At 35.7% G+C, this 18,263-nt stretch overlaps 2 protein-coding genes across 3 annotated transcripts in view; both read right to left on the bottom strand.

Moving 5' to 3' along the window:
• Positions 1-18,263, bottom strand: part of LOC113106275 (microtubule-associated protein 1A-like) — a 1,143,919-nt gene that overhangs the window by 620,144 nt on the left and 505,512 nt on the right.
• LOC113106278 (arf-GAP with Rho-GAP domain, ANK repeat and PH domain-containing protein 2-like) overlaps positions 6,792-18,263 on the bottom strand; it is a 78,530-nt gene continuing 67,058 nt past the window's right edge. For both annotated transcript variants that reach the window (XM_026268018.1, XM_026268017.1), the window contains exons 26-33: positions 17,860-17,977; positions 16,874-17,002; positions 15,623-15,759; positions 14,299-14,381; positions 12,065-12,100; positions 11,778-11,841; positions 7,555-7,677; positions 6,792-7,263 (exon numbers count right to left, since the gene is read on the bottom strand). In XM_026268018.1, coding sequence (XP_026123803.1) covers positions 6,934-7,263; positions 7,555-7,677; positions 11,778-11,841; positions 12,065-12,100; positions 14,299-14,381; positions 15,623-15,759; positions 16,874-17,002; positions 17,860-17,977 — 1,020 coding nt within the window. In that variant the 3' untranslated portion in view covers positions 6,792-6,933. The remainder of the gene's footprint in view (positions 7,264-7,554; positions 7,678-11,777; positions 11,842-12,064; positions 12,101-14,298; positions 14,382-15,622; positions 15,760-16,873; positions 17,003-17,859; positions 17,978-18,263) is intronic.

Below are 18,263 nucleotides of genomic sequence, written 5' to 3'. Positions count from 1 at the left end.
CAATAACACTAATAACTAAATGGCAAAGGTTAAATAGACGTGCACGCACATGCATTGTTTTTTGTAGATTAAACCAATATATCCTGGACAATATTTATATTTTTCCGATGTTAAGATATATAATTTATACATTGCCCAATGAGATTTTTCCCCTCTTATAATATGGTTATTTTTTATCTCTAAATAGGCCTCTTGTTTTTAATTATCTATGTTTCTCTTTGATTTTCTCACTTAGACACAGTGTTGAAGGCATCTGCTTTTTTGAGTGATTTCAGCATGTGGGTGCTGATATTATCTCCCATCAGCCCTACATTGTCTTTCAGCTGCTAATTAGCCACCATTGTAGTTTTGTGGCCAATCAGAGATCTTGCTGTATGACCAGAGTTGCTTTATTTACATCAGATAAAAGGCATAATGGGATGGGATGGATTGTGGCGATGCACATTATGATCCAAACTCTGAGCTCCTGTGCCAACTGAACAACTGGTGCAATACCATTAGGGTTATTAATTTTGATAAGATAAGCCTTGTAATGATTCATAACCCCCTAAATCTCATCTCATCCATGAATAATTTAGAGGGAATATCGGTTTATTATCTGTTAGTAGTATACATATGTTCCCTGGCTTTCATTATGCTCTGACTCTCATGATTAGGTGTAGCGTATAACGTAACAATGGGTATTTAACCTCTAAGGGCCGGCGGAATCGCTGGAAAACACAGGCTGCCGGTGTGAATAACACAGTAAATTGCCGCAACAGTCTGTAATAGAAGTGCACAAACAAACAGGCTGTGATGAATGCAATTTTCATAATTTTCAGATAAGATTGCCATCTTTTATTCGCTAGCGTACTGTATCGCTAACATCATTGTCTGCGGAGTTCTGCTTCAGCTTTTCCAGTCCTCATGGTAATTTTCCCCCATCGTTTTTAGCTAGCAGGCAGCAATATGGCTGTGTGTCCAATTGGAGTGGCCGATATCCACACGAAGATCTGTGTCTTTGTTTATGCTGTGAGCACAATTGCCTTAGTTTGATCTCATCGGAGTGGACGTTCATTAGTGGGAGGACAGCAGACTCATATGCATTGTTGAACAATCAGGAAAAAAGTTAGCATCTATAATTAAAGACTTGAAGAGAAAATCTAATCTTCTTAGAAAAAAGACAGTCACATTGTAATATATAAAGCCTGGGATATACACTAAAGCTGAAAAGTTCGAGGTTAAGCTCTATAAACGTTTTCATTTATAGAGTTAAAACTAATATTATTACAAAATGAAATAATGTTTTGTTTCAATATCTATTAAAATGGCATTCATTACTGAAATGGCAAATCTGAATTCCTCCAGCAGTCATTACTCCATATGATATCATTCTAATATGATGATTTGTTTATTATTAGTATTGCTATTATTAACGATAACGATGTAAAATATTGATTGATATTTAGCAAAAACGTTAGAAAATGAATTACATAAATGATGTTACGGTCACATTTGATCGATTTTACATCCTTGCTGAGTACTAATAAATATGTTAATAAAAAAACACTTACTGACCCAAACCTTTTAGACAGTGGTGTATACATTCACACTCATATCCTATTGTGAGATATTAAATCATATTGAAAGATAAAGTGTCACAAATGAAAGCTATAAAGTCGGAATTACACAAAACATATTCTAAAACATTGTAAAACTTGTGATATATAAAATCACAGTTATGAGAATTATGCCATAAAGATATAAAGTTGCAGTTATCGTTACATTTTGACTACTCTGAACCAGAAATATATTTCTATATACTGTATGTATTCTATATGTACTACATACAACAGAGTGTAAATCACTTAAAGCTGTTTTAATAAGTATATTATTGATCAGTAATGTACTGCAAAAACACAAAAGTAAGAGGTCAGGAAAAGCAACATTGATTTAACACTCTTACTCCAAAAAGCACACCATCATTTATTTAATTAAGCTCTTAAATCCATCATTTGAATAGTTTAACATTAATTGTCCCACAAGAGCCACTTGGTGCCTGCGGTGTGCCTAGCCGCACTGTCCCACCTTTCCTATTTTGTTGCACAAATTAAAAACCTAACTTGCTTTATTGACTGTTGTAATCTCTCTGGACTGCTCAGTGTTTACTGACTAATAGCATGAGGGGAAGGTTATGCATTAGTGATGAAATCTGAAAGCTCGGTGGTTGAGAGTCTTCGGCGATGCTTGCTTTTCAGTCTTAACAGTGAATAGACTTTGTACTGATAAAACAAAAGCCTGAGAGAAATAACAGACTATAGGGACATGCTGCATCTTTTATGAGCAAATGTTTGTGTCATATTAGCTTAATCTCTTTTTTAAATGGATTTTGGGGAGGTGATTTGGGAGCTTTTGCCTGGCGTGACTTATTTTAGTCTGGCCAGTCCAAAGTTAGTAGGACGAGTTTAAAAGCAAACATTTGCTACAAAAAAAAAAAAAAAAATTGGCCTGTTAATGTCCTCAATCAAAATGGAAGCAAAACAAAACCTTTTATAAAACTTTCAGAAAACAGAAGCCAATATGATTGCAAGGTAGCAGATGCAGCTCAACTAATTCATTCAAAATGCCTGGATTTCACCACAACACCGCGACCTTCCTTTGTGTGGCAAAGTCACGCATAATGTTTTCAATTATTTGAGGTCCTTTATTTCCCACTCTCCTTCCATATGGTGACCTTCAGATGAGAGAGAAGCGCCAGCACGGCGTAGCAGTAATGCTTAGGCAGGAAGCGCAGCGGAAACAGGTGAGAACAAACACACATGTGCGCTTTGAGTGACAGGAGCACAGATGCGACATGTTTCAATCAAAAGCGTGACGTGTGGCGACGCTCAAGGTGTCAGCATCTGACAGTCGTCTTTTATAAACACACTAATTAATTCAAGCATAAAAACTTTAATGAGGGAGACGGCGCAGGTGTGTCACTTACACCTCTGGCTGATTACAAACAGTAAATCAGATGAAGACAATAAAACACAGGGAATGCAACCTGATCACCGTTTTAAGAGTAACAGAAACACTTTTAAATCAAAATGGCAGCAGCATACTTTTACAAGCAGATCATAAACCACTGGCAGTGCTCCAGTAGTATATTTATACAGACGCTGAGGAGTTGAGAGAGCACTTGTAAGCTGACTGCAAATAAGCATACGCAACATATATTATACAGTGAATATACAGTATATACGCTACTCTTCAAAAGTCTGAGGTGAGATCTTTTTTTGACTTTTCGTTAGCAAAGATGCATTACATTGATCAAAAGTCCCAGTAAAGGATTTTATAATGTTGCAAAAGATTTCTATTTCAAATAAATGATGTCCTTTTGAACATTTTAGTGCTAAAAAAATAAAAAAATAAATAAAGGAACACTTTTTAATCTGACTGGATGCTATACTCTATGAAACTCCTGGAATATTGATCTGGCTAGTTAAGTAGCACAGGGGGTTGTGAATCAGTTTCAGCTGCTTTGGTGTTAATGAAATTAACAACACATACACTAGATGGGCAACAATAAGACAGCTCCCAAAACAGGAATGGTTTTACAGGTGGAGGCCACTGACATCTTTTCTGACTGTTTTTCTGTGGATTTGGCTTGGGTCAGTATCACTACTGGTAGCATGAAGCGATACCTGGGTCCTACAGAGGTAGCACGGGCAGTCCAACTCCTCCAGGATGGCGCATCAATACATGCCATTGCCAGAAGGTTTCTTTTTCTGTCTCCCAGGACAGTCTCAAAAACAAGGAGGAGATTCCAGGAGTCAGGCAGTCACTCAGGAGCTGGACAGGGCTGTAAAAGGTCCTTAAACCATCCACAGGACTGGTATCTTTTCCTTTGTGCCTACAAAATGGCCTATAGCAGGCCACTGGTGTGAGAATGTCTCTGACTAAACAATCAGAAACAGATTTAATGAGGGCCCAACATCTTCTAGTGGGACACAAAGACCTCTACAGGCTAAACAACTGCACCCTGACTGCCATTAGGATGAAATTGGGATGAAATCATTGGGCCCATTGTCAGAACCTATGCTGGTGCAGAGGTTTCTGGGTTCCTCCTGGTGTACGAAAATGCCTGGCCTCATGTGGTGAGAGTATGCAAGCAGTTCCTGGATGATAATGGAATCGATACAACTGATGCCGCCAGGTTGAACCTCAGACTGTCCATGATCTCAGTGATGGTCCAGATCTGGGAGGAAATGCCCCAGGACACCATCCGTTGTCTCATTAGGAGCATGCCCTGGTGTTGTCAAGCATTCAGGTGACCGTGATTTTACCAAGTACACTGTTCCTGAATCAACACCCTTCTGAATTACCAAAAACTTTTCAGGAAATATCTGTTTTAAGCATACAATCAGGGTTAGCTGCTTCTACACCCTTATTAATCAGTTGTAATCAATCATGTCAATCATTATTAATCAGTTGTAATCAATCATGTCACAATGATTTTAGGAATAAATTATGGGTATGGTTAGGTTTAGGGGGTATGGGGTTTAGTCAATATTTTTGGACAGTAATGGTGTTCCAGGATCAACAAAAGATGTTGATCCAGGAACATTTCTTATTGGCAAAATCACAGAGACCCCAGCATGCATGCAAGGAAGTGGGGGCCATACAAACTACTGAGTACCATTTTGAGCTGCTGCAATGAAATTTGAGCAAAATGGACTAGCCTGCTGTATCATTTTTTCACTTAGATTTTTTGGGTGTCTTTGAATTCAGCCATCTGTTGGTTGATCATTTTCATTTCCATCAAACGATGTGGCATCCTTTCATTCCTAACACATTGCCCAGTCCATATCAGTATAGATACCCAGCATGATATTTTCCCCCATTGAGATCTGATGTGTTTTCAAAGTGTTTCTTTAATTTTTTTGAGCAGCGTAGTTTTTATTAAAAATTTTATTTGAATTAGATTTTATTTGATCTGCTGTTAATGTTAATTTTAGTTTTAGCATGTTTTTTAAACGTCTATATAGTTTTTCATTTTAATCTTTATCATTTTTATTTCAGTTTTAGTTCATTTAATTCAGTAAGTTGAGCTGCATTAAAATGAAAAAAAAATATTGCCTTGGAAATAAGCCATTTCATTTAGGTTATTTTTTTTATTTTTTTTTAACTAACAAAAATGTTTTTTTTATGGTTTTAGCTTTAGTTAACTAAATAATTCATATATTAAAATAGAGAATAGTTATAATTGTATTTGCTGTATTTTATCAAATATATGCAGTCCTGGTGAGCATGTAAGACTTCTTTAAAAAAATAAATAATCTTAGCAACCTAAAACTTGAATTCTAGTGTATTATATAAACAATTGAACTTTATTTACATGTCACAAAGACTTTAGTATGTTACATGTTTTGAGGACATTCAGAGTGTATGATTACCATTTTAAAAACAGCCATGAAATGCAGATGGCTGTTAAGTGATTCATAATCTACATAAAATGTCAACTATAAATATTTAATATCAAACTGGGTGACAATATTCAGTGTGTATGCTCTCCTAGTATTATGCATTATTCAACAACTTTGGAGTGTTTGGAATGCTGGGTAAGTTTTGTATCCAACTATAAATAGGCACAAGATTCTCTTGGTAGACCAATAGGATTGTAATGACTAATTCAGCTCACTTCTGAACAGCCACTTTCATTACATGGAGGTTTGATAAGTTCTAAACAGATCAATGCAATTGGAGCATCATTGTCTGGTAGTGTCTTCAGCCTCCGCTGGCACAAAAACAGAGGAATGAGAATGAGGGAAAACAGCAGGGCTATTTTTGTACCCAACTATAAAAAAGGCCACACAATTCTCTTGAGTCAAAAACATGCTTGGTAGATCTTGAAGCACATCAGTATCAAAATGATCAAAATAGAACTAAAAATAGTTAGCAGAACTAAAAAAAAATACTTCTTGTAAGATTACTTTATAGTAAGGTTTAATTTATTAACATTAGCCAATTAGAACTGACAACCTTTTAGTGTTGATTTATAAACATGCAACTGTTAATTTCATAGTTATTTCATTAATTAACGTTATGTGAAATGTAAAAAAATTGTTAAATTTGTCGAAATTAACTTTAACCTAAACTAACGAATCCTGTACAAGTATTGGTAACAGATTACAGTTGTGTTGTACTGTAAGTACAGTATGGAAGTGCAATTTTTTTTCTCCTGGAAGCACAAGATCCTTTTTGTAGATTGTGATGCACATCTGACTATGAATGTGTACACAACTGTTGTTTCACTGAAAGATCAATTTATGATTTTTGTTGTTGAAAAATACAAGGCCAAAAAAATGCATGGATGAATTGTTCACAATATGATTAATATTAAGGATTTAGAAAATAATACAATTCTATTTCATGCCAACTTTAACTAATTCTAATGTTACCATTCCACTCATCTCAGAACAACCAGTTTCAAAATATAAAGATTTAAGATGATATTGGAACTTTGTTGTCTATAGTAGTGTCTATTTCAACCTCATTGAGAAAAATGAATGAATGAAGCGGGAAATGCATTTTCTCATGCAAAAGCCTAAAACAATAATTATTGCTCAATAATACTGAATTATGTGGTTCTAAATTGAAGGATGAAGGCTCAATGTAACATATGGCAAAGCTGTAGTTGTCTGCATCCAATTTTTGACCCACCAGTTTACCTCAGTGATATTGAACAAAAAGGAATATATATATATATATATATATATATATATATATATATATATATATATATATATATATATATATATATATATATATATATATATATATATTAGTACATCCAACCTCCTTACTGAGAACCAACTGAGATTTGTGGGTTGATTTGGTCTTGGCTTTTCCTCATGCCCAATGGAAGAGCAACAGACGATTGTCTTATCTTTCTGTCTCTGTATGTCTCTCTTAATTGTCTTCTTTTGGAAAGCGTCCTGTTTTGTGAAGGACAGTACTTAGCTCATTAATGATGTTCTGAGGCAACTGCACACCTCTGCAGGGCAACACAGCCTTCTTGGGCGATAGCTGGGTGAGAGCGCTGGGGTCTTGTTGAAGTGATGGTCCACCCAGAGACTGTAATGTGTCATCAATCATCATTTGAAACCCGGAGACACTCAGAGTTCCTTCACTGCTTGCCAATTTATGCATCAAGTCCGGTTGGTTGCTCACATCTGTGGTCTTTTGGTTTTGTGTATTTGAACCTTCTATACATGTAGTGAGGACTGACTTTCCTTTAGCCTGCAGAACAAGGGAAAGTACATGGATATACATGGTTATATGAGTCAAAGGCTGTTTTGTATGCAGTGGATAAACTTGATGCTCAATTCCAACAACCATTTTTCTGGAGAAGACGACATGGATATGGTTTAACTGACAACAAAGATAGAGATCAGAGCTGATCTACTGCCAACTGTTCTGGCCTTTAGAAGTGTTCATTGAAGCACAAAAGTCATTAAGCAACATTAAATGAAAAGGTTTGTTGAGTATTTGTGACATTTATGTGAGTGTAGAGCAGGTTTTAGTGCTGACCTCTCTCTGAGGTTTGCCTGTGCTGGTCTTTGCAGTGCTGTAAGTGGATGTTCTTCCTCTGCACAGGTTATAAGGTAACGATGTGCTCTGCTTTAGGTCTTTAGGCCATAAGTCACTGCCATGCTGCAAACACATTAACATTTGAGCATTACAAGTTGCTTTTTCCTACTTTGTGTTTTATCAGTTGAAGCAGAATCAAACACGTGATCTTGTTGATGTCAACGCAATGCTCTACTGTTTGAGGTCAAAGAAACAGGGCATTTTTTTACAGGTGAACATTACTAGAAAAAAGCCAATAGGAAATAACAGTGTTTGCTAGAAAGCAAAGGTACAGAAACTTGTCATGATGACTACTCCACCAAAAAATAATAATAATAAAAAAAAATGTTAAGCACTGGTGAAAATTGAAAGTAAGTGTATTTTAAATGTTGCAAAATAATTATATTTCAAATAAATGCTGTTTATATATGAAACATTTCTAATGGCATCCCCAAAAATATTAAGCAGGACAACTGTTTTCATCATGAATAATAATAAGAAATGTTTTTTGATCACTAAATCAGCATATTAGAATGATTTCCAAAGGACCGTATCACAAACCACAAACATTTATTTGCCATTTGTCCAAAAACAACAAACAAAACTCTGAAATGCATCAGTCTATCAACTGAACAGGACGTATTTTTGATTAAACCGATAACTATTTGGATAATCATACACTCAACACAAGAAATGCAGTTTTCCTAATTGTTTACCCATTTAGCACAATTGCTTTAGAGTAATCCTGAAAGGGAAAGTATACAAAGAGCAAGAACGAATATGCAAAAGAAATAGTTTCATACAGAAAATGAATACCTGACTTTTCAAGCTTCAAGTCTCAGGCAAGTGAAATGTTTAAAACTTCCATATATTCTCGAGCAGCTCTAACTAACACTAACTTTTTGACCTTAATGATGTAGGAACAAATGTGCTGGAACATTCTGGACCTACTCCTGAGCTGAACACTTACTAAGACAGCTCATACTTTCCACTGTGACTTTATGGCCTTTGAGTTGTTCTTCAAGTCTACATCCTCATTTTAGCAGCAGGTCTCATCTGCCTGTTCCTTTACGTACCAGCACTGCTCGCCAGTTTCTATGGAAACCATGCCAAGCAGAATGCTGGGTGAAATGGAAGCAGCGAGAGGTTAGAAGAGTCTCAATGCACAGAGTATCAATTAATCTACCTGCATGGACTGCATAACCGCTTTAGTACATGTAATAATGAGATACAACAATATGTAAACTGAATTATGGAACATGCCCTGCACTCCTCGTTTACTCTACCGCTTAAAAAAAAAAACCTGCAACACCTCTCTGCACCCCACCTCCCCGGAAGAGGAAAAAAATTAAGAACCGAAGCGCTTTATTTTTCTTCCTCGTATCAGTTCAAAGCTACAAAAGCAAGAATAAACCTCGACAATGAAAACAGCGAACCTGTGGGAAGTAGATAAGGATGAGGCATTAGGCCCGAAGAGAGGGGCAGGAAAAATCTGAGAGGGTTAGAGGATTGGAGGAGAGATCTAAACAATGGCTAAATCATCTACTACAGTACTTCTCTGCCATCTCTTGCCTTTGGTTTAAGTTATTAGCAGTGAATCAGCTGAGTCAGGCCCTCTGTGTATAGTAGCGCCCGGCTTGTCTAAAGAAGAGTCTGCTGGAACCAGTGTTATTGTGGCAGTCTGCATGACCTTATTTCAGCTAAAAGACCTTTCCGGATAATGTGATTTATACTCATGGAGGATGACCTTGAAAACATTCCCTCAATTCTTAGGGCTAGTTTTCGTCTAACTTTCTCTGGGAAAAGGAAATTCAGTGTTATAAAAAGGACTGTGAGGGTGTCATGGCCCTTGTGAAAAAGAAGCACCACACTTTAGCATACTAATATAATACTGAAAGACTTTAGTGTGAACAGAATGTAATGTTAACAGCAAGCTAATTGCAATGTAATGAAAACGTATTATAGTCTAAATTTATGTAAAACCTTTGAGAGCTTTTTGATCCAGTTATGTAGGACATCTTTATATGTAATTGCCTTTATTGTTTTTGAAATATGGTCAAAGTTTAATGTCAAATGGCAGTCATTGATAGACAACTACAAACCCGATTCCAAAAAAGTTGGGACACTGTACAGATTGTAATTAAAAACAGAATGCAATGAATTGGAAGTTTCAAATTTCTATATTTTATTCAGAATACAAAATAGATGACATATCAAATGTTTAAACTTAGAAAATGTATCATTTTAAGGGGAAAATAAGTTGATTTTAAATTTCATGGCATCAACACATCTCAAAAGTTGGGACAAGGGCATGTTTACCACTGTGTGGCATCCCCTCTTCTTTTTATAACAGTCTGCAAACATCTGGGGACTTTGGAGACAAGTTGCTCAAGTTTAGGAATAGGAATGTTGTCCCATTCTTGTCTACTACAGGCTTCTAGTTATTCAACTGTCTAAGGTCTTCTTTGTCGCATCTTCCTCTTTATGATGTGCCAGATGTTTTCTATGGGTGAAAGATCTGGACTGCAGACTAGCCATTTCAGTACCCGGATCCTTTTTCAACGCAGCCATGATGTTGTAATTGATGCAGTATGTGGTCTTGCATTGTCATGTTGGAAAATGCAAGGTTTTCCCTGAAAGAGAGGACATTTGGATGGGAGCATATGTTGTTCTAGAACTTGGATAGACCTTTCAGCATTGATGGTGCCTTTCCAGATGTGTAAGCTGCCCATGCCACATGCACTCACGCAACCCCATACCATCAGAGATGCAGGTTTCTGAACTGAGCGCTGATAAAAACTTGGGTTGTCCTTGTCCTCTTTAGTCCGCATGACATGGCGTCACAGTTTTCCAAAAAGAACTTCAAATTTTGATTTGTCTGACCACAGAACAGTTTTCACTTTGACAAAGTCCATTTTAAATGAGCCTTGGCCCCAGAGAAAATGCCTGTGCTTCTGGATCATGTTTAAATATGGCTTCTTTTTTGACTTATAGAGTTTTAGCCAGCATCTTTTCTCTGAAAACTCCTTTCTGATATTGCTCCACTATTTATCGCCACAGCATTGGGGGAATTGGTGATCCTCTGCCCATCTTGACTTCTGAGAGATACTGCCACTCTTTTTACCCAATCATGTTGCCAATTGACCTAATAAGTTGCAAATTGGTCCTCCAGCTGTTCCATATATATACATTTAACTTGTCCAGCCTCTTATTGCTAGCTGTCACAACTTTTTTGGACTGTGTAGCTCTCATAAATCCAAAATGAGCCAATATTTGGCATGACATTTCAAAATGTCTCACTTTCAACATTTGATATGTTATCTATATTCTATTGTGTTTAGTTTATGAGATTTGTAAATTATTCCATTCCTTTTTTTACTCACAATTTGTACAGTGTCTCAACTGTACAATTTTGGAATCGGGTTTGTAATATAACACTAAATATACTTTAATGTCATTTTTACTGAAACAGGTACATCTTCTGTATTAAGTTATATTTGTAATTACACATTTGATATAATGAAGTTACAATTTAGTTAATTAAAACATATGTATATATTGAATAACACTGTACAGTTTAAATATAATCATTTGATTTACATATGCTTTAGTATGTTAGTCAACACACCAAAAAAAAACGTAATTTAAAGCAACATTCTTAATTTGACATTATTACAAATATAACTTTTTAAAACATAGCAAAAACATTTGTAGCATAGCTGTGTATAGAAAGTGTCATGTATCTTTAAGAATATGTAAGTTTTGGCCTTTATTTTATTAAAAATACATCTGTAAGTTCACTGTTTAAAACTATACTTTAAAATTTTATCTTCTTTTGAAATACATTAAAAGTGCACATTGGATACAGTTGAGCACGCTTTTTCACAATGAAGTACAGCTATGGTATAAGAAGGTAACACCATGTATTTACAAGGTACTCTGGAGTACTTTATAGAATACCTTCAGTCTCCAAAAAGAAAAAGACATGGTAATATCATGGAACTTTATGAAGCTACAAAAAAAAATTCGTAATTTTTCATTTCTAAATTCGAAATAAACCACAACTAAGTGCCAGATGTGGAACAGTACCCATCTTAAAATAACATTATAAAAAACTTTTACATGCCCATTTGTAACAATATTAACTGCACATTATGAGCACTTAGAAAATGAAGAAAGCTCACCTTCACTCTGATAATGGAGGTGACCCAGTCCTGCTGAGAATCATTCCCTTTACAGCAGAAATACCTTTTTCAGGGAGAACACAGAGGCACACATTCAGAACACTGAGGCACAGTCATGCAGTTCTAGTTCAAGTACTAAGCTGTACAAAACCTTAGTAAGTTTCAGGCAGAAAGATATATATATATATAAGAATCTATTATTCAGGGCCAGATAAATGTTTTTCCCAAAAAGTGTGCTGAAGCGTGTGATTCACTGTGCAATTAGAAACAGAGTTAATTGCACTTACCACTGCTGTTTTTCAGTATAAACAGTAAAACCCCAACTGTTGAAAATGAGTCAGAAAAACAACAACAGAAAGTATTCCATTAGTTTCGCAGCATTACATTTCAGGTTCTCCACATCAATTTACAACTATTTTCAGCTTTTCCTGATGGCTCCACAGTCTGACCCCTTGAGAACCTCTAAAGTGCTAAGATACCATTAAATTCAGCTTAACTTTCACAGCTAGCTGACAAGCCTAATAGAAAAGATGACCTATTTTGCTTGTGTAAGAGAATTATATCAATGTTACACAGCCTGTTATACTTTACAATCTTACAGATGTAGCTGTTTTGCTGGCCTACTTCTCGTTAATTTATTAAATTCATGCTTCATGGTCTAAACGCTTCCAACTAAATTCTGACCTTACACACAGCATTTTAGTCATTGTGGCTGACAAACAGCTGTTATTTCCACACAAGTGGTCACGCAATGAGCGTTAAAATGTGTTTCTTCAACCTCTGGCACATTGTCCCTGGTGTTTTGTTGTTGTTGTTGTTTTGGGTTTAAAAAAAACATTTATTGCCTTTTATATTGATTTTATTGCTTCACTCTGAAAACCCAGTATAAAATATATAATTCAAAGCATGAATGTAATACAACATGTCAATATGTATAATAAGCAAATTATCTGTGCAAAGTCTCCCACTTCTGAAATCACTTCCACCACAACAAATACTTTTGCTTCAATTACATTTTCTTCAAAAGTGTCAGTGAGGGGCTTGACTGAGAGGAAATATGATAATTCAAGGAAAACATTATATTTAATAAAGGCATTACATTTTGTTTTTTTTATTTTGAGGGGGGGGTTCCAATTAAGTTGTACAGTCATTTTGTCATAAGAGTGAAAATATGATCATATTGTGTGTACATTAGGTTACCAAAAAAATAAATAAATCTATCTAAAAAAATAGCTATAGAAGAAAGCCTGCAGTCATAGGACTTGTTGCCACCTTTTATAAATTCTTTTTTTGTTTTTGTTTTAGGAAAATCATGGCCACATTATATTAATTATTTTGTTTCCATGTTTTGATTTAATTAAATCATGGCCACCAATTCGTTCCCACAATTTACTAATTTGCAGCCACATATTATTAATTTGTTTTAGTTAAAGTGTGGCAATGTTGTATTCATTTGTTCCCTTGTTTTAATTTAGCTAAATTGTGCCCACACATTTTTTTGTCGAATTAATTCTTAATTAATGATCATGTTATCTTGTTTTTGTTTTTTCCTGCATGTCATGTGCAGGCTCCGACAATGTGTAAAATATCATTTCCACCACGTTATCAAACACCATACACCATTTGAAATGTGGTGAAATTGTCGCTGTGGTAGAAATGTCTATGACGGTTTCTGTGAAGCACATATGTCTGTCCACTGTTGGACAAAATAAACATGAGAGTGTGAAAATTAGTACATTTTCCAGTTCAGGAAACAAAAGCCTATAGTTGAAGAAACACCCTCAAATGAACAAAGGCTAAATTGTATTCATGTCAATACCTCAATGAAACATTCAAATAAAATAATGTACAAACAGATTGCAAGTCATTTAAGGGTAAATGCTATTGCAAGAATCATGCCGTGGATACATTCACAAGGAAAATTATGAATAAATGATCATTAGCACAAAAAAGAAAAAAAGAAAAAGCGCACTCATAAATTACACTACAGCCATAAATCACAAAAACGCAACATTATAGAAATGAAACAAATCCACAGTTAACAATTTTCCCAGCAGGAGAGAGAAAAACATAGTACAGTGTATTTGCTAAATTACGTTTAATGAATTTTGTAATTGTGTGATATAAATCTGCTTTCAGATTGACTGTGATAGTCTTGTTTCTGAGGAGGGCATTTGGCACTGATCCAAGCAGCTCTGTGTGTTTGGCACAAGAGATAAAGACTGAACTCGAAGCTCATTTGAGCACAAACCTAGAGTTAATGTCAGAACATTTATGAATCGATTTGAATTAAACATTTAGGATTATTAATACATCTTTCAGTGTGGCCACACTAATTTTGAATAATTTGTTTCGTACCACTGTTTGTGGGCTCTACGTGCTCTGGATTAATATAAGTATCATAATGAGGGTTTGGGGAAATTGTTACAAAAAACACCAGTTTGTTGATGAACTGTTCATGAAAGACACGATTAGACATTGTGTCAAATGCTTTTAAGTGCACTAGATAAAACACCAATACCTGCTTGTTGGTTTCAACTTCCTTCGTAGCCCTAAGTAACATTTAAGAGACTTTAATGGAGCCTCTCTTTCTGGTTTGGTACTCTGTGGAAACAGTAGCACACAGGGCTTTTATTAAAAATTTATTCTTTGTCTACACATATTTTAAAATGCATGCTTTAATGCTGCTTTACTACAATGCTATATATATATATATATATATATATATATATATATATATATATATATATATATATATATATATATATATATATATATATATATATATATATATCAATCAGAATCCTCTCCAAACATTCTGCTTTATTTTCCCCAACTCATTCACTTGAATCAAAAGGGGAAAAAACTTCAATTTCCTCTTTACAGCTGTTGGGAGCCCAAGGGCATTGTGTAAACTAGCATGTGCCGACAACACTGTTGTTGTTGCCTGGAAGGGATGTACTTCGTACGTAATGCACTGCAAAACACAAGCGGCTCAGGCGAACACATCGACGACAGCAAAATAAGATCTCAACGAGAGTCCTACCTTACAAAGAAAGCAAGAAACGGAAAACAAAGGCATCAGAATATCAATTAAATTTCTGCTTCACAGCCAATTCCCACCTTCTACACTTGATAATTAGCCGAATATTTCGCAGCAGCCAGAAATTACACTAATTAAAGAAAGAACAGCCTTCATTCAGAGTGCCTTCGCCTCTCTGCCTTCCCTCCATCCCTCTCACACACACACACACATCCACACTTCACTCAAATATCAGTTATTAACACTTCCTGTACACTTTAGGAGACTGTGTCTTAGCTCACGGAGCGTGTGCCCCTGAGGAAGAGCAGACCGGCATGTGAATAAAGCAAGTATGAGGAGATATTACAAAGAGAGAACCTAACAGACTGCAGTGGTTTAAATCACTGTACTCATTTCAGAGGGTATGAGAAGTCGCACATTACTTTAATTCAAAATGAAAATAGCCATTAAGGGTTTATTTGTTTCCTTTTTTTTTTTTTTTTCTCCATGCTTATTACAAGTGGGCCCCTGCGATTGGCCCAAAGCAGGTAATTTCACATCCGCTGTGTTTTTTAATTACTATTTCATCTGTAAACGCATGCTAAGAAAACAAACAGAGCTAATATGAAATGCCACGGTGAAAAATCTAAATTGGTAAACTGGCGACTGCTGCAGGGCCGCTGGCGAACACAGATACTGCGCAGAGGTCGATCCCCATGAACAGCAGGGATGGACATATTTAACTATTACCATGGGCAGAGATACTTAAAGACCGTGCAAACCATTTTGACTCTGAATTAAAGTGGAAATTTAGGAGACTTACTTTTATGTCTTTGTATAACAGCAGTTTTTTGTCTTGTAGTACCAGGTATCGGTCCTGAAACTTATTCCCCAAAAGCAGTTTGGATGAACCGTCTTTGAATTTGAGTTGCTCTCCTTTAATGAAATCTTTCAGTTTATCTGTCACAAACAAAGAAAACATATCGAGTCATGCCATGAACTATTTATGAGACAGAAACTATACATATACTGCAGCACTGCACCAGTGTGGCCCCCGCTACTTCAAACTCTGGCAAGGTGTCATACATTTTTAAAATGGCTAAAGTTGTACCGAAAAGCAAGTGAAATCTCATCTGCAACACATTTCCAGCTTAACACATTTGAGAGACTAGCAAATACACATCCTGCCACATGAATAAACCTTTGCATCACAGGACTGCTTAATATATATTAATATCTTTAGTGAGGCATGTAGGGAAGCTATTACTCAGCGCAGGTAGAAAATTATGATTCCTGGCCGTCATTACTGATGGTTTCAATAGGAAACCAAAAAGAGTGTAAAAGCACTTTCTAAAAAAAAACCCTGCTTTGCTTTTCTGCAACTACGCCATTTATCATCAAGAATGAAAAATTGATCAGGAAATTGGTACAGCGACTCTAAAAAGTTATGAAATTAGGCCAGAATCAGAAAACTTTATGACTGATAGTAACTAGTGCTAGGCGATTTATTATATTTTTGCAATGATCTTATTGGCCACCAAGTTAATTCAGTTCATTGATTTAAAACTCAGATTTATCGATTTTTTAGGGTCATCAACCAAAAATATCTCTATGTGGGATGTTTCATATGATAAAACAAACATGAGAAAACTAAGACAGCTGTCTGTGGTTTTAATAGCATCTCTTATTTAAACCTCAATAGTACAAATGAATGATATGCTAAAGTCTGATTCAGTTAATCAGTTGAAACGGTCTGATTTTTACTTCAATTATTTATTTTAGTCCTCACCTGAGATTGCTGGAATTGGCATTTTAATGTTACAAGTACAAATATGCTAAAATGCAAAATAAATAAATGAACAGTATCATTCTTGCTAGTGATCATTTAGTATACTAAAAACTAACAAGGCTGAAAAATATGAGATGAGCACAGCTCTAAGAATAACCTCAAGCTAATCTTTGAATGTGGCTCCAATTAAACACTGACTGTAAGCGTAATAAAATAATAAGGTTGTTTAATCTGTCGATCATAGTTTAGAGCGATCTGCTGGGGTAAGACATTCATTGTTGGTACCTGAGTTGGAATCTGTCATTTTAGAACCAGAATATTTCTTAATGAGCAGGAAGGCCGAGCTGGGATCCTCCAGAGAGCTCCACTCCAATACCTGCTCCAGAATCTTCTCTTTGTAGTGTAAGGGCCGCTCTGAGCACAGAGAGAAATGATGAACGCAAAGCTCCATCTGACTTCTTTCACAATTGATTGCAACTCCACAGAACAGAAAGGCCAGAAACATATGCTATGCAAATATATTAACACTTCTAGCTTCGAGCTACGCAAGCTCGATTTCACACATCATTGTGCTTCAAAACATGTCAGAATGCAATTCATGTAAGTATGTTTGATGTGCAATGTTGCATGTTGCAATGTGGAGAGCGGACATTTGTGTAAATGTTATGTACATTTATACAACATGTTCCCAGATAAACTTACAAAAGAGTCTCGTGAATCTATGAATAGGACTGTATATTCTTACATAGAGATTTCATGAAAAAAAAAACAATGCTCCTCATCATCACCACCTCCCCCCAAAAAAAACTGTTTTTGCTTTGGGTTCATCCTCCACACAAGCATAATTATGTGGTGCAAATTTGTAATTATCGCCAGCCAATCTGACTATGATTAGAAAACACACTCAAGTGCAAAATAGATCCATTATCAAGTTGTAATTTGTAAAAAGGAAAACACAATGCTCGCTATTGGCAAAAATCACTCTTACACCACCTGTCTCTCCCTCCCACAAATGCATCACAATCTGCTAATAGTTTCGCATAACCCTCATGAAACAATAATATTACTAATCATGCGCATTCACTTAGCTATTGAAGCATTTTAATGTGTGTGTAAGCCTTAGAGGAACATCATTAAATGCTCTAATAATTTGCTATACACTTGCTAAAAAGATGCTTTATATAGAATTCTCTCGCAACTGAAATTTAAATACTGATTTCAACTGTTTTTTATTGTTTTATTGTCAGATTTAACAGCAGCAGGACCCTTACCCATCTCTCCATTCTCAATGACCTCAAAAGTGGTCCAGAGATCTTGAGCTTTGACCTCCATCCCCTTCATCTCCAGAGTGCTGATGGCAAGCTCGTCCGACCTCATGCTAGGAGACACCTTATAGACACAGACACATCAGTATCATTCTGTTTTCTGTGTTTTAAATGTTCAAGACTTCATTTCCTTGTGCAGAAGGATTTATCTATTTTTGCTGGAGGAGAAATGAGAGGAAAACAGGAAAAAAGATATCAAAGTGTCAAGAGATAAAACACTCTGAAGCAACCTCTATTAACTGAGGTTTACCTTGACTACTGATAAAACACAATTACTCTCACAATTGAATCAAACATGCCTTTGATTAACTGCGGTTTGATTTAGTCTGTGGCAGTATACCCTCTAGGTT

This window comes from Carassius auratus, chromosome 7, assembly GCF_003368295.1.
Source record: "Carassius auratus strain Wakin chromosome 7, ASM336829v1, whole genome shotgun sequence".
Classification (NCBI taxonomy): domain Eukaryota; kingdom Metazoa; phylum Chordata; class Actinopteri; order Cypriniformes; family Cyprinidae; genus Carassius; species Carassius auratus.
Note: the sequence above shows the minus strand (reverse complement) of the source record. Positions and strands in the feature narration are given on the sequence as shown.